General features: G+C 31.7%; 1 protein-coding gene and 1 long non-coding RNA gene across 2 annotated transcripts in view; both read left to right on the top strand.

Moving 5' to 3' along the window:
• Nucleotides 1-13,278, top strand: part of LOC111630059 (caspase-3-like) — a 19,300-nt gene extending 6,022 nt beyond the window's left edge. Inside the window, exons 5-6 of the mRNA XM_023374078.1 lie at nt 11,980-12,094; nt 12,979-13,278. Of these exons, the coding sequence (XP_023229846.1) occupies nt 11,980-12,094; nt 12,979-13,199 (336 nt within the window). The 3' untranslated portion in view covers nt 13,200-13,278. The remainder of the gene's footprint in view (nt 1-11,979; nt 12,095-12,978) is intronic.
• Nucleotides 4,847-6,656, top strand: LOC111630066. The gene is made up of 2 exons (XR_002757445.1): nt 4,847-5,056; nt 5,655-6,656. It is a non-coding gene; the product is annotated as an uncharacterized LOC111630066 (long non-coding RNA).
• Nucleotides 13,279-16,060: the final 2,782 nt, after the last annotated feature.

Raw genomic sequence — 16,060 nt, forward strand, 5'->3', positions numbered from 1 at the left:
AAATACCCTTTAGGTGAACCTTTGCTGAATTAATGAAGTTGCTACAAAATCACCTAACACCAAAATGAAATATCCTAACAGAACAGCATAAATTTTTGTCCAGAGTACAACATAATGGTGAGTCCATTTCAAATTACGTGACTTCATTAAAACAACTCTCGAAAATTTTAGATTTCAAGTCTAGTTGTAACAATGCGATGAAGGCTCTGAAAGACATTACAAAAGAAGCATACCAGGACTGTTTCAACAAGTGGAAACACCGTTGGGATAAGTGTGTGTGTTGGGAAGGAGAGTACTTTGAAGGGGACCCAGACATGTAACTTCTACATAAAGTACATTTTGTTTTATGATGTCAGTCTGCATATTTTTTGAACAGACCTTGTATTGATGTTTCTATATTATTATTCAGTTTTTGAGTTGGTTGTATTATATAGTTTTCTTTAGTTATTACTAATTAAAGTTTTAATTAAATTAAAACTAAAAATTAAAAAAAAATATATATTGAAAATAGACATATTTAAAACTGGGATGAAATTTTAACACAAATAAAAAAAATATATATTTCATTACATTTAAAATCTTTGGCAACAACATTGTAGTTTTGACCAGTATCAAACATTTAAGAAGTCAGAAATTATTTTAAAAAACTGAGGGTAGGTATTCTGTTTTAAGATGAATCCAATTAACTATAAACTATTCTATAATATGAGAATTAGTGAGATTGGCAAGTTTAATCATTATTCAAGTTTAAGAGGTTAATTTAGAATTGACATGTGGTGAATACCGATTTTAACTTTGAGTATTTTGTTTTTAGTAAATTTATTAAACAATGACACACTAAATGATGTTATTCTTTTATAGTTTAACTATTTCATTTTTTAATAATTACATAAAAAATTAGATGTACAGATACTATTGTTTTAAATATAGGAGGGTGATCAAGTTTCAACATTTTCAATTGAAAATAGACAAGCAGGAGTTAATAGGGTAAATATATTTGTCTAAATAGAATTATTTTAAATTATATACAGTAGAGCATCGATTATCCAACCCCCGATCAACCGTCACATCGGTTAACCGACCACGTTCTAGTCGGCAAATTCAAATGTCCGTTAGTGATGTGGCGCTACAATATTTGGCTATGTCTTGGCTACTTTAATAGTATTTTTATGTTTTAGCTGGCAACACTGGCTCAACCATGAAAGGGAGCCAGTATTTAAACGACGCTTAATTTTGTAATTTTTAACGATACAATAGCAACGATTATTATTTTAAAAAATTTTTGTTAGGCTTAACATTGATGAAAATTCAATGCGAAGTAGGTTAATACTAATTACATGGGATATACTAATATACTATACTAATAATGTATTTTTTCATATTTTTTGGTTATTCATTTTTTCAGTTATCCGACCAACCCCAGTCCCCAATTGAGTCAGATAATCGATGCTCTACTGTAATTTAATATTCATTTGTTCCAGTGTATATTTATATAATAATTCTATTAACTGCTTTTAAATTCTGTTATATCTGAAGTGGTAATTTAAGTAATTTATTTTTTAATTTTAATTTACTATAAAGTCTGTATTTTTTTTGCAGTCAAAACACAACCAATAATATATGTCTGAATTTCTAAATAATGACAAATATTATTATTCATAAATATTATAATAATAGATTTATAATAGATCAGTGATTTTTGGATTTTGCTTATAGTATAAGTAAGTATAATCTTCAAAATTTGTCAAAGCCAATAAATAATTTAAAACAGTACATCACAAAATCAATGATACACTTTTTAATAAATTTTATTTTATTGATAAATGGTCAATAAAATAAAATTAATAAAGTACTTAAACATTTTCTAACATGACAGCTTGTTTGGTAAGAGGAATCTGCAAGAAAAAGATGTATTGTTTTAACGTTGTAAATGTTATTGTGAAATTTAAGAATTTAATAATTTTTAGCTGTTTACTGTCATTATAGTAAGGAAAAGTGAATGAATTTTATTATGGATATTGTTGTAATGAGTAAGCTTAATCAACAGCAAAAAATTATTTTTCAAAGTCTTAAATTTCAAGGTAAAGGTTGCATTTTTGAACCAACAGGTTTTTTTTTTTACTTGGAGATAATGTTTATTTATAAATCATAGATATATAGAGAGAGAGATCTATTTTCATATACTGTTACCCATTTAATAGTCTGTTTCTTTAAGAAAGAAAGTAACAGGAAATGGTAATATATTAATAAAATAAAAGTTATATAAGTTCATTGGATCTTATTTTTCGACAGTTTAGTGGATCTTTCTTTATGCTCTAAAATAACTTTCCTGGCTTGTGGTCAGGAATGAATTCCTGTAATCTTTACTGATATGAAAGACTCGGATCCATTAGAAGACCCCATAATAATAGCAGAAAATTTGGTTTTCGTTGTTAAATCATCCATGTATTCGGTGCAATCCACCTGAGTGTTATGACGTTTTGAATTATAATAACGACGATCGATATCTGAAATCATTTCTTTTGTTTCTTTTTCCATTTCTTCTCTATCGGGAAGGAATACATTCTTTTTGAGAACTTTTACAAAACACCTGCATTGCATTTCAGAAATACGAAATGCACCTCTGTAAGGCTGAAATAAATCAATGGATGCTTTAAATGAAAAGGAAATCTTAATAATGAACTAAATGATCTAAATTCCTCTCTTTGACGATTAATAACAAAAATGTATTTTGACATTTTCGGGTGTTGTTTTTTTTAATATAAAGCCAGACAGTTGCTTCATAAGTTCACAGAGTTTGGTGAATTTCGGTTCAAGTATGGAAAAGTAACCCGTGTTCAAATAAAGGAACCATATTTACCCCACTACGTTACCTACCTCTTTGATTGACTACTGTAACTGCATGCCTGGTTTCTCTACCGATTGAACCAATTGTCCTTCCTTTTCGTTCATATGTCAGCAGTTACGCTGCCATCGCAAATTTTCAACTTTTATGTAACTATTTCAAATATATTTTTATTATCCGAATCAAACAACTCACCGTCATTCCAACGCCATGTTGGAAACGAAAAACAACTATTTACAATGTACGTCGAGGATAATATTTCCGTTTGTCTGCATTAAGAGAACGTTAGCTACGTTTCAAACAATTTCTCGCAATCACAGTGAAAATAGAATACGACATATTATTTTATAACTAGACACGAAGGAGAAAGCTCACTGTTCTCTCCAACATGGCGTCGAACTGACGGTAGTGACGCTACTAAAAAAAAAAAAAAAGACCGTCATAAATTACTAGTTATAAAAAAGTATATTTTACATGCTTCAAATATTACCTTTGCACACCGTGACCGCATATGATTTAGTATACAAATGGGTACTTATGCAGTTTGGTGGTACAGCTGCTTGAAAGGTTTTCTCCCATAAAACCATTCTAATTTGACTCGAACATTTCCAAAACACGTGGAATTTTTTAGGGATGATCCATGCTATAAACAAAAAATTGTAGGGTATACTTACCGAGTGTGAGCCGTTCGAAGACGTCACTGTTTAAGCTTGTTTTTGGTATACGCGTACGCGTGTTATGTGACAATTCTGGGTGTCATTTTCTCACGCGACGACTCACTCACCCATCTCTGACGTGTTTCCGGATAACTTCTCGCGGTAGAATTCGTTCTTTGCGCATTACAGTGCAGACGTAACGTGATAGATTTACATAATATTTCCTATCAAGATTTTTAGGAGTCTTTCCGCTCTCTTTGAAGCTTAATAACTCCCGTATCTTTAGTCAACAATTTCTGAAATTTTGCAGGTAGGTTTCTTTATTAGGGGAATTGATGATATTAAATTTTGGTGAATAAAGGTGGAAGAGGTGAGGTAATAATAGGAGTCGTACTTGTGAGAATACGGACGAGGGTCCAGGCCCTCTAATCGTCAGATCTGTTAGACCTGCTCACTTTGTCACTGGATGGGTTAATTTTTACAGAACCCGAGTGGTAAGATTCTGTGTGGGTTGTGCCTTACTGGAGGGGATGTCTATATGGGCTTTAAGCTGGAGGCTGGACGTCCCGATGGGTTGGCCTTATAGCATGTTCTATCTGGGATGAACTGCCCCTCTATGGCAAGGTCCTGGGAAACTGCCCCGAGCAGGGGCGGACTGGCTCTTAAAATTTTTGTTTGGAAAATTTATTACCAGCCCACAAATAAAAAAAAATGTATTTTTTTTCTATTTCTATTTAAATATATTCAAAATACAACATTGACAAAAAATACAATAAGCACAACTTCATATTCTACATGTACAATATTAATTTCTTATTTAGAAGTTTGCTTTTTTGAGCAATAATATTAATGACATCATCAGGATGTATTTCGTTTAAAAAAATCCTTCCCCACTGACATTAACACGAAGGCTTCTAGATTTAATTACAGATTATTGAACAACGATAATTCTTAGAAAGGTTGTGTCATTTGCACGGGTGGTGTGCAAAATTCTCAGATACCGGATGTGGAGGAAGAAAACAAAACATCTTGCTAAACTGTTAAGTGTCATAGCAGTTTTTACAGTATGTTGAAGTTTATAAACTTTTTTTGGTTATATTAATTTTATTCTAAATTTTTATCAAATTTTCCATTCTAATTGTAGTTGAATTAAATTATTTATTTAAGTAGTTTGAGGTAAAAAATTATATAAATCCATTTAAGAATACCTTCAGATTACGTATCTCCTTTAGGGTCGGACATAATGACGATTTTACTCGTTATTACCATTTATAATTTTTTATAAAATCAATTCCTACCCTTAAAATTAAGTTCTTTGGAATTTTATAATAATTAAATATTTTTAAAAAATTAATAAAATATGATAACAGATGGCGCCACTAAAATTTTAAATGTTGGTGTGTTTTTTTCCGGAAGTTACGATTTCCGTTTTAGTTTTGGTTTGCTCCTGTAAATACGTCGTAGATTAATTAAAAGACAGACATTTGCACGTGAGCTGGCAATAGAGTACAATAAGAGATTTCTAATTCTGCTACCATTAACATACGTTATTTTGGTGAGTGTATTGTCTAGTGTAATTGTACTTTACCGTTTATGAATGGTTAATATTCTTTAAGTTAAATAAATCGCTATTTATTATTGATTAATAATATCGATATACCCGACATATCTCTGTTCATATGACATCGGTTATATAATTTATTTTACTGTATTTGGTAAAGCACAGATTTGGCCTTCTATTTAAGACTTTTTTTATATGTGTGCTTTATTATTTATGTGGGCATGAAGTGCAGAGTATATTTAGTATGCTTTTTTACCCGTACGCACTACCCTTACATCGACGCCATGTTGGAATAGTAAGCATTCTTTCGCCACCATATCTTCATGTGTGGTTATAAAATTAATAATCGCGTTTTAATTTTTTACTGTGATTGTACGCGAGTGTTTTAAACGTAACTTACGTTCTCTTTAATACGGGAAAGCTGAAATATTAGCATCAACGCAGGTTATAAACAATTGTTTTTCATTTTAAACATGGCGTCGGAATGACGGTAGTGTGTGTTTACAAGACGTAACACCTTCTATACTTAAATAAAAAAGAAATTCTTATTGTAATTAGATGATATTTATATTTAAAATTTATGGTTTTACAGATTATACGATGGATCCCATTAGTATTGCTTGCGTGGTTGGATGTGCGTTAATCGCACCCTATGTAGTACCTGCAATTTTTGCAGCTGTGGGATTTACAGGAGCGGGTGTAGCTGCTGGTTCCGTCGCTGCAGGAATTCAATCGGCCGTGTATGGTGCTGCGGTTCCTGCAGGCAGTATTTTTGCAATTGCTCAAAGCATTGGTGCAGCTGGACTCGGTTATGCCGGTGCTGCTATCTACGGTACGATAGGTGCAGCGGCAGGCGCTGTCGTTAGTGCGCTGTGGTGATAATTACCATAGAGCTGTGTAGTATGTTAATGTACTGTAATTTTATCTGGAATTTAATAAACATTGACGTAATTTCCAGAAATGTTGTAATTGGTTTATATACTAAATGTGAACTGTATTTACTACAAACCATATAAGACCTAGGAAATCAAGAAAACCATGGCCGCCTGGATACCTGCCAGGTGACGTCACAACAGGTTTGGTGACGTAGAAGAGTGAATGCTTAAACGTATGCTTATAATCGTTAAAACAGAATTAAAATAAACTGTATATAGGGTTTAACGTAGACGTATAGTTTTTTGAGTCTGTTACACGTAAGAATATGATTGATTATATATTTTAAAAAGTTTGGAAAATAAATGTAAATTTCTATTTTATAATGATCTTAAGGTAATGACTAGAAGTGAAGAATGCTAATAATGAGACTGTGGACATTTGAATGGCTTCTAAATGATATAACGCATAATTTGTAAAGTTTATGCATCTTTTTTCGTAATAAAATAAATTGTTTACGATTTAGAAATAAAGTATTGAATTATTAAAAGACTATAGTCTTAGACTATACTTCTACCTTCAACCCTTTCTTCCTCCCACTCCCTCTCCCTTCTCTACCCCACTCCATGCCTTTCTTCCTCTTATGCCTAAGTCTACGGACAGCCCTCTACCTTTATTCCAGTCTTAGACTATACAGAACGAAGTTCGGGTCTCTTCAATACTTATAACTGTAAAGACACTTGAATCTTACAATAATTGTTCTGCAATTTGAAAAAAATTGTATACCTATAAATTCCCACTGTCTTTTCTTAATCTCGAGAACGTAGTTAGTTAGATGAAATCCGAGAGCAGATGTGGAAATTTTAGACATAGGAAGTACCGATTAACTATATACGAACTTCCGATACAAACCGGAAATTACGTTATTTCAATTCAAATATTCTCCCCCGAAAAGTGTTATATAGACGACTCTATTGTTAAAGGAAAAGTGTAATGTACAGGGGCAAGACACTACTAATTTAAGGTGGAGAACATATATTTTAAATGAAATAAATTAAAAATATGATTAAAAATTGTAGTCCGGCATTGTGATTTCTGCTTTCAGTTGGGTATTTTTGTAATATTTCTATAACCTCCTTCTTTAAGAATAATTTTCTTTAGTGTTTGCCTAACTGAAACAAACCTTATTATACCCTTCATTTGTTTATTGCACAAAAAATTTTGTAACAAAATTAAAAAATCAATATCAATATTATATAATAAAGGTAAGTGTACAATGTGCGTGCCGCTAAAACTCAAAAACGAGTCCCGGTACGATCAAGGGAGTTATATAGTGTGGTAGCCCTCTATCCCCCATGTAGAAGGTTCCCATTTATACCTGAAGGGCATGCTGTTGAAGATATAAGGGCTGGAAGTTAAGGCATACCCTGAAGAACTCGGCTTCTATTGTACTATTTTTAGATGCGATTTTTTGCGTTTTTGCCTGCGTTTTAGTAGGGTACCACGGGGGATGAAAGAAGTGTATTTCTTAACAATAGAAGTATTAAGAATGGAAGTATTAAGAATGGAAGTGTTAAGAGAAAGCAGCGTGCAAGAGTTACAGGAGCAGATGCGGTTTTTTTCGTTTTTGCAGGAAATCGAATATATTTTTAGACCCATGTAAAAATTTTCTAATTAGTCTGGAAACCAGGGACCTAATTCTTTCATTCTGTGAAAACGGGTAAGATTGACTATAATGTACAGTAGACCCCCTATAAGACGGGTTCATATAATTACGATTCCTATAAGACGGCGAAAAAATTGCGACGGTATCCGTAAAAAACGGTAAAAAAAAACTCTTATAAGTACGTAAAACGTCATCAGGCAGCCGAACTACTTTCCACCGTCAAGCGCCACGCTACGGAGAGTTTAGGCGAGTAAGTTGTTTACTATCGTCTGTACAGTATGTAAATTACGTATCGTAAGTCTAATACAGTACTGTAATTTTATACATTTCTTGTGAAAGAAACATTTCGTGTTCAACGGCCATAAAAATTATTTATATTAATGATGTCTCCAAAGTTCAACGAAGTTTTCGCAGAAAAATAAGTTATGAGAAATCGGCCGCGGTTTGGTGTGCTGCTCCGCGACGAAAACAAGCTTGAGCAATGGCGATGTCGAATGGTGCACACTCGGTAAGTAATCCTACAATTTTTTCTTTATAGCGTAGTTTATACGGATTATTCCCCAAAAAAATATACGTATTTTGGAAATGTTGAGTCGGATTAGTCTAGAATCGATTAATTTTATGGAAGAAAACCTTTCAATCAGCCGTAGTCCGTAAACTTCACACGTGTCGGGCTGTGATTTGCAAGGACTCGTAACAAATCGATTTATAAATAATGTAACGTATCTACCGTCTTATAGGGGGGGTCGACTGTAATTATCTTAATCTTCACTATCGTTACTTTTTGCCCGAGCAACGCCAGGTTCATCTGCTATTTTTCTATAAATGCGATATTTACGAGAACATACTTCCCATGTAAATTTTTTCATCTGTTTCAAAAATATAAACACTATTATCATATAAAAGCAATTATTATAGCATTTTTAGAATATTTTTATTTTATTTAAACAAGTCATATGAAGTCTTTTGAACGTTAACGTTAACAATTTCGTTCAGCTGCGGGGTATAACAACCTCTCTAACAAGGATCACTTTTTAAATATTAAAGACAATTTGACAGGGATACAAGATACGTGGGTACACAGCGTACATATGTTGGAAATGACGATATAAAGATGTGTTTCCTCGTAATCCTTTTTGTTACAGTACCACGAGTCACCACTATGAAAATACGTTAATCATTAACATTACCTGTAGTAATAATACATTATACATTACTGTATTACAGAACTGTATTCAGTATGTTTGTACTTTAATCCATATATACAGACATTCAAAAATGTACATGTCTATGATTTCAATTTGCCTACCGTATTTACCATTTTTGCAACTAATCCAGTCCACGAGCCGTTTTCAGTCTGATATCCAAAATATTTCGGTATTGGTTTCACAACAGAATAACTAAATAAATGAAATTAATTATACTCTGTGTTTATTCATTTAATTAATATCTTTTAGATTTACCTAAATTTTAATTTGTCTTGAATTGCTTTAAACACATGAAAGTAAAATCCGTCTATGATTTTTGTTTCCGTTTCGTCCAATCTCATTTAAACCGGTACCTGCAATGTGTAAACTACGTCGTAAACCATTAAAATCAGTTATAAGAAAAAGTCGTCTTACCTGAACACCAACAATTTTCCACGCATATGAATTGTTCTTTGCTCCTATGAAGAATTTTATGAGAATTAAGATTTTTATGTAAAGAATGTCTTATAGACAGAAATATAATAGAAAGAATATATACATTGAATACTTAAAAAATAAATAATCTATACATTAGTACGAAGAATCCATTTCTTTCTTACACAAGCTGTTCACTATACATTTATGCAGGCTCTTAGTTACATGCTGCAATCAAGTTACCTTAGTTGTGATGCTACGTTCACAGTAAAATAAGTAATTTATTCAAAATGGCTCGTGTAATTTTACGCGGAAATATGTACATATTTCAAGCTTAAGTAAAAGATACATTGAAAGTGAAATTTGAAAGTGCTCTCTTCACAAATCTTGTGGAGAAACACTCCTCCAATACCTTTGTGTCGTCATGCGCCTTGCTAGTTGATAACGTTGTCACAATGTCTTCTACCAGAGTCGGTAGATTATCTGGTCTTTCGAGTGCCTCTCTTCGCTATTTGCTAAAACCGACTAGAGTCAAATGTTACTACCAGAAGCACTGCAATCACTACAAGAGCTTGATGAAAAAATGTAACCGACAGGTAACATAACTGAAAAATCTGCAGGTCAAGTATGACTTGTGAACAGCTTTGTCGCATTGTTATATCATCAATATAACAAAACGCTGATTTCATATTATATCCATTATTGAAAAATAAACATCCGTGTTTAGTTCTGTTAACTGTACACGTACGTTGCTTGTTTTCCATTACTTCAATTGGCAAATCTTATGGCTCGGATATAACAAACTACCTCGAGATTTGATGGACGTAAACGTCTTGTCTGGTTCAGCATCTCATGGCTTTGCTGTCAATATATTTTTCATTCAACGCTGCCAAGTGATGGCAATAGAGAATAAACAATGTAACCTCCTAAATAGTGTATAATAAACTTTAACGCTTTTGGATCAAAATAATCACGATCTAATAATTCACTATCATTATGATCTCCATAGGATGGGTTCAAATTACAAAACAAATTTTGTAAATGTTTTTCAAGTTGTACTCGCAAGTTTGTAACTTGCAAATCTAAGGATTAATTGTATAATATTTCTTTATCAATCTTAAAGTATTTATACGGGGAGGCGGGCCACAGAGGGATAGTAGAGATTTTTGATATTTACTGCTCAACATAACAGTAATTATATATACAATAAAAAATTGTTTAGATCCTAATAAAAAGACATTATAGTTAATGGCTACAGTGAAATTATTCTACATAAGACTGCTCTTCAACGTGATGAAAGTTTAAACTTAAAAGTTCGAAAATTTATGAAAATATTTATCTAATAAATTGTAATAATAAAAAGCTTCGACATAATATAAATCATCCAATATTTACTTTTGTGTAAGAATAATAAATGAAGTTGAATACAATGTAAGTAGAGTATCTTCAGTTAGTAAGTCAATAAAAAATTTAATTCTTTGCTAATTTACTTTCCTCAGTTCCAGGAAAAAAAAAAGAAAAACCTAAAATTTTAGTATGAAATTTAAAGTTAAAGTAATGATACTGGATAAAATTTACGTTAATTATTTTTACTTTCCATTGCTACAAATAGAGAAAAGAAACAGCCTTAACAACAAGAATACCTGAAAAAACTTGAAACCCATTTATTTATAATTAAGTAAGCTAAATGAGAAAATAATATAAGAAATTTCTAACAGATATCGAACTTAACAATTCTTGCAATTACAGTTTCGTAAACCCTTACTAAAGTGTTTAAAGTCTATTAGATTGTACACGTAGGAAAATATAAATAGATCTGGTGAAAGTGGAAAGCAATGTAAATCAATTTTGTATTAAAAGCTTTTAAAGTAAGCACGAACACACTCCAATTCACTTCCAAAGATTAAAATCGTACTGAATACTTTTTTATTATTTTGCACGTTATAGAATATAAATCAAAACAATACCAGAAAATATCTCAAATAATATAAACCGATATTTAATATCCAATTTATATAATGAAAAGTTTATCCATTAGAAATTTATAAATATTCAATGCCGACACGCGATATTTCCTGATTAATTTATTCATTTCACGATTACGACGTTCAAGCAATGTAAAAGGAAATATTCAATACAGTAGAGCGTCGTTTATCCGAACCAATTAAGGACTGAGGTTGTTCGGATAACTTATTTTCGGATAACCGATTATGCACGAAAAAATATCCCGTGTTGAAATTTTTCTCCATTGCGTGTCGCTTTGCGTTGAATTTTCGTCGATGTTAAGCCTAACGTAAACTTTTTAAAATAATAATCGTGGTTATTGTATCGTTAAAAATTATTTCTTTATCTTTTACAAACAAAATAAATATATTAAAAAATATAAAAACAAAAAAAAATTATNTTTGAGAAATGGAATAATTTTCGCAGCTTTAACGGATTACCCTTGTTAATTTGCATATTAGCTAGGTAATCTGCAGATTAACGGATTTCGAGCTTTAGCGGTAACATATACATTTTTATAATTAAATGTATATAATTCTCATCGACTCCTTGGTTTTCCTGATTTAAAGTTCTCGGGAATTTCGAAGGCATCCCATGTTAATAATGTATATACAGGCTTAACTATCAATTTTTTTAATTACTTTTTCTTATCCTTAACAAAAACTCCCAAAAATATTTTAAAATGAACACTTAATATGATATATTTTATTTAGTGTTTTAAACTTATAAACATAACCTTATAATATTTCCAGGAATTTCAAGGCATACGTATAGATGCTGGCGTACGTATGGATAGACCTCATAGTGGAAGTTTATACACAATCTATCCTTATTATGATTTTTTGTTTGTATTGTCTTCAATACCGGGTATGTTAAATATTGAATGTATTGTTTTTCTTATGTATAAAAATATTTTATATAAAACGTAATATTTTATACATGCATGCACACGCATACACACATATACTATATACAGTATATATATATATATATATGCACTATAGATTTTAATTGTAATGTTTTTTGATAATTTATTGAGAAAAAAGGTTGAAATATAAAAGATTTAAATAAGATTCCAAAACTTTAATATCTAACCAATCTTAACCTAAATCTGTATACATAAAAATGAATATATGTAGGTCTGCCCTTCAAGCATTATTGCACCATTTATCCGATTGCCATGAAACTTTGGTAAGTTGTTTAATACACTTCCGCGAAGGTTTCTGGAGTAGTACGTTTATCCTACGATAGGTGGCACGCGTGTATACGAGTATTTCACCACCGTTAAGAGTTGAAACTTGAAATTTGGTACACAGTTAGGGTAGGCTACGTCACGAGAACGCACACTAACAAAAGATTTTTTGAAATTCCCCTTCCCTCTCCCGCGAGGAAAGGGACAGGATTAATTAAAATGGGGAATACCTCAACTTCCCAACTTTAATGATGACTTTATGTTTATTTCTATTTGTAAATGATTGTTTCAAATATGCATTTGTCACGTCTTTTCGTGTATATTTACACACGAACAGAATAATGCACCATGAATAATGCACCACAAAGGCTTTAGAAAGGCAGCCATGTCTCCAGTAAAAGCAACATAAACATTTTTAATGTGTTTTTTTTTTATTAATTTTTTGAAATATTTATGATGACTAACGGTTGATTAAAAAATTATTTTTATGAAAGTTTAATTTGGAAGAAAATTTTGTAATTATGTATGATTTTAATTTATAGTATTTTTAAAATTTTAGGATTGGTATCATTTCGTGAACCATCAGGAACCTATTTTTTTGAATTACTTACTGCAGTATTGAGAGAAAATGCACATAAGATGGATCTGTTAAGTATGTTAACAGTTGTCAATAAGAAGATAAGTTTAAAGTTCGAATCGAGTAATGAAAAGATACAAGTTCCTCACATTCTTTCCACCCTACTTAAAAAATTATACTTTTTATGTGATAATGAAAAATAGAAAGAAGAATTTATCAGTGCATTTTAAAATTTTCTATTATAAACGTATATTTTTTAATAACATAATTCAAGATACTGTATTTTAAATTGGTTTATACTTAAAGATACTTTATATATAATCAATTTACTTTCAATTGCAATTTAAAAATTGTACCTTGTGTTATTTGTTATTATTGTTAAAACAACATACCTTGTAGAATCTTTAATCTGTAAAAGTATAATATAGAGATTTATTTTTAAAGCAATCTGGATATGCTATTGTTCTTACATTATTATAATGGTAATATATTAATAAAATAAAAGTTATATAAGTTCATTGGATCTTATTTTTCGACGGTTTAGTGGATCTTTCTTTATGCTCTAAAATAACTTTCCTGGCTTGTGGTCAGGAATGAATTCCTGTAATCTTTACTGATATGAAAGACTCGGATCCATTAGAAGACCCCATAATAATAGCAGAAAATTTGGTTTTCGTTGTTAAATCATCCATGTATTCGGTGCAATCCACCTGAGTGTTATGACGTTTTGAATTATAATAACGACGATCGATATCTGAAATCATTTCTTTTGTTTCTTTTTCCATTTCTTCTCTATCGGGAAGGAATACATTCTTTTTGAGAACTTTTACAAAACACCTGCATTGCATTTCAGAAATACGAAATGCACCTCTGTAAGGCTGAAATAAATCAATGGATGCTTTAAATGAAAAGGAAATCTTAATAATGAACTAAATGATCTAAATTCCTCTCTTTGACGATTAATAACAAAAATGTATTTTGACATTTTCGGGTGTTGTTTTTTTTAATATAAAGCCAGACAGTTGCTTCATAAGTTCACAGAGTTTGGTGAATTTCGGTTCAAGTATGGAAAAGTAACCCGTGTTCAAATAAAGGAACCATATTTACCCCACTACGTTACCTACCTCTTTGATTGACTACTGTAACTGCATGCCTGGTTTCTCTACCGATTGAACCAATTGTCCTTCCTTTTCGTTCATATGTTAGCAGTTACGCTGCCATCGCAAATTTTCAACTTTTATGTAACTATTTCAAATATATTTTTATTATCCGAATCAAACAACTCACCGTCATTCCAACGCCATGTTGGAAACGAAAAACAACTATTTACAATGTACGTCGAGGATAATATTTCCGTTTGTCTGCATTAAGAGAACGTTAGCTACGTTTCAAACAATTTCTCGCAATCACAGTGAAAATAGAATACGACATATTATTTTATAACTAGACACGAAGGAGAAAGCTCACTGTTCTCTCCAACATGGCGTCGAACTGACGGTAGTGACGCTACTAAAAAAAAAAAAAAAAACCGTCATAAATTACTAGTTATAAAAAAGTATATTTTACATGCTTCAAATATTACCTTTGCACACCGTGACCGCATATGATTTAGTATACAAATGGGTACTTATGCAGTTTGGTGGTACAGCTGCTTGAAAGGTTTTCTCCCATAAAACCATTCTAATTTGACTCGAACATTTCCAAAACACGTGGAATTTTTTAGGGATGATCCATGCTATAAACAAAAAATTGTAGGGTATACTTACCGAGTGTGAGCCGTTCGAAGACGTCACTGTTTAAGCTTGTTTTTGGTATACGCGTACGCGTGTTATGTGACAATTCTGGGTGTCATTTTCTCACGCGACGACTCACTCACCCATCTCTGACGTGTTTCCGGATAACTTCTCGCGGTAGAATTCGTTCTTTGCGCATTACAGTGCAGACGTAACGTGATAGATTTACATAATATTTCCTATCAAGATTTTTAGGAGTCTTTCCGCTCTCTTTGAAGCTTAATAACTCCCGTATCTTTAGTCAACAATTTCTGAAATTTTGCAGGTAGGTTTCTTTATTAGGGGAATTGATGATATTAAATTTTGGTGAATAAAGGTGGAAGAGGTGAGGTAATAATAGGAGTCGTACTTGTGAGAATACGGACGAGGGTCCAGGCCCTCTAATCGTCAGATCTGTTAGACCTGCTCACTTTGTCACTGGATGGGTTAATTTTTACAGAACCCGAGTGGTAAGATTCTGTGTGGGTTGTGCCTTACTGGAGGGGATGTCTATATGGGCTTTAAGCTGGAGGCTGGACGTCCCGATGGGTTGGCCTTATAGCATGTTCTATCTGGGATGAACTGCCCCTCTATGGCAAGGTCCTGGGAAACTGCCCCGAGCAGGGGCGGACTGGCTCTTAAAATTTTTGTTTGGAAAATTTATTACCAGCCCACAAATAAAAAAAAATGTATTTTTTTTCTATTTCTATTTAAATATATTCAAAATACAACATTGACAAAAAATACAATAAGCACAACTTCATATTCTACATGTACAATATTAATTTCTTATTTAGAAGTTTGCTTTTTTGAGCAATAATATTAATGACATCATCAGGATGTATTTCGTTTAAAAAATCCTTCTCCACTGACATTAACACGAAGGCTTCTAGATTTTCTTGCGAGATACTTATAAGTATCTTAGCCTGCTTTTAATTAATTTTAACATAGAAAAGCTTTGTTCACCGGACACTTGTGTTACAGACATAGATAGCAGATATTTGTATGCTTGACCAAGTATAGAATAAGCGCCACTTAACATGTTATATCTGAATAATATATTATAACAACAAATAGAGCAATTTTTGCAAGCAATGCAGTAAGAGGATAAAATCGCATCTTTATTAGTTTCTACTTGATCATCAGTAGAATGTTCATTTTCGTTTAATTTTATAAAAGTTTCATTGACATTTTCCTTTAAAATATTCCATGACGATTTAAAATGTTGCAATTCTGAAATAATATTGTGTTGAGTAGCTACTGGATTAAACTGTATTAAAATACTGCTTAAT

Source organism: Centruroides sculpturatus, unplaced genomic scaffold, assembly GCF_000671375.1.
Source record: "Centruroides sculpturatus isolate CEXI.00-Female unplaced genomic scaffold, Cexi_2.0 scaffold605, whole genome shotgun sequence".
NCBI classification, from domain to species: Eukaryota; Metazoa; Arthropoda; class Arachnida; order Scorpiones; family Buthidae; genus Centruroides; species Centruroides sculpturatus.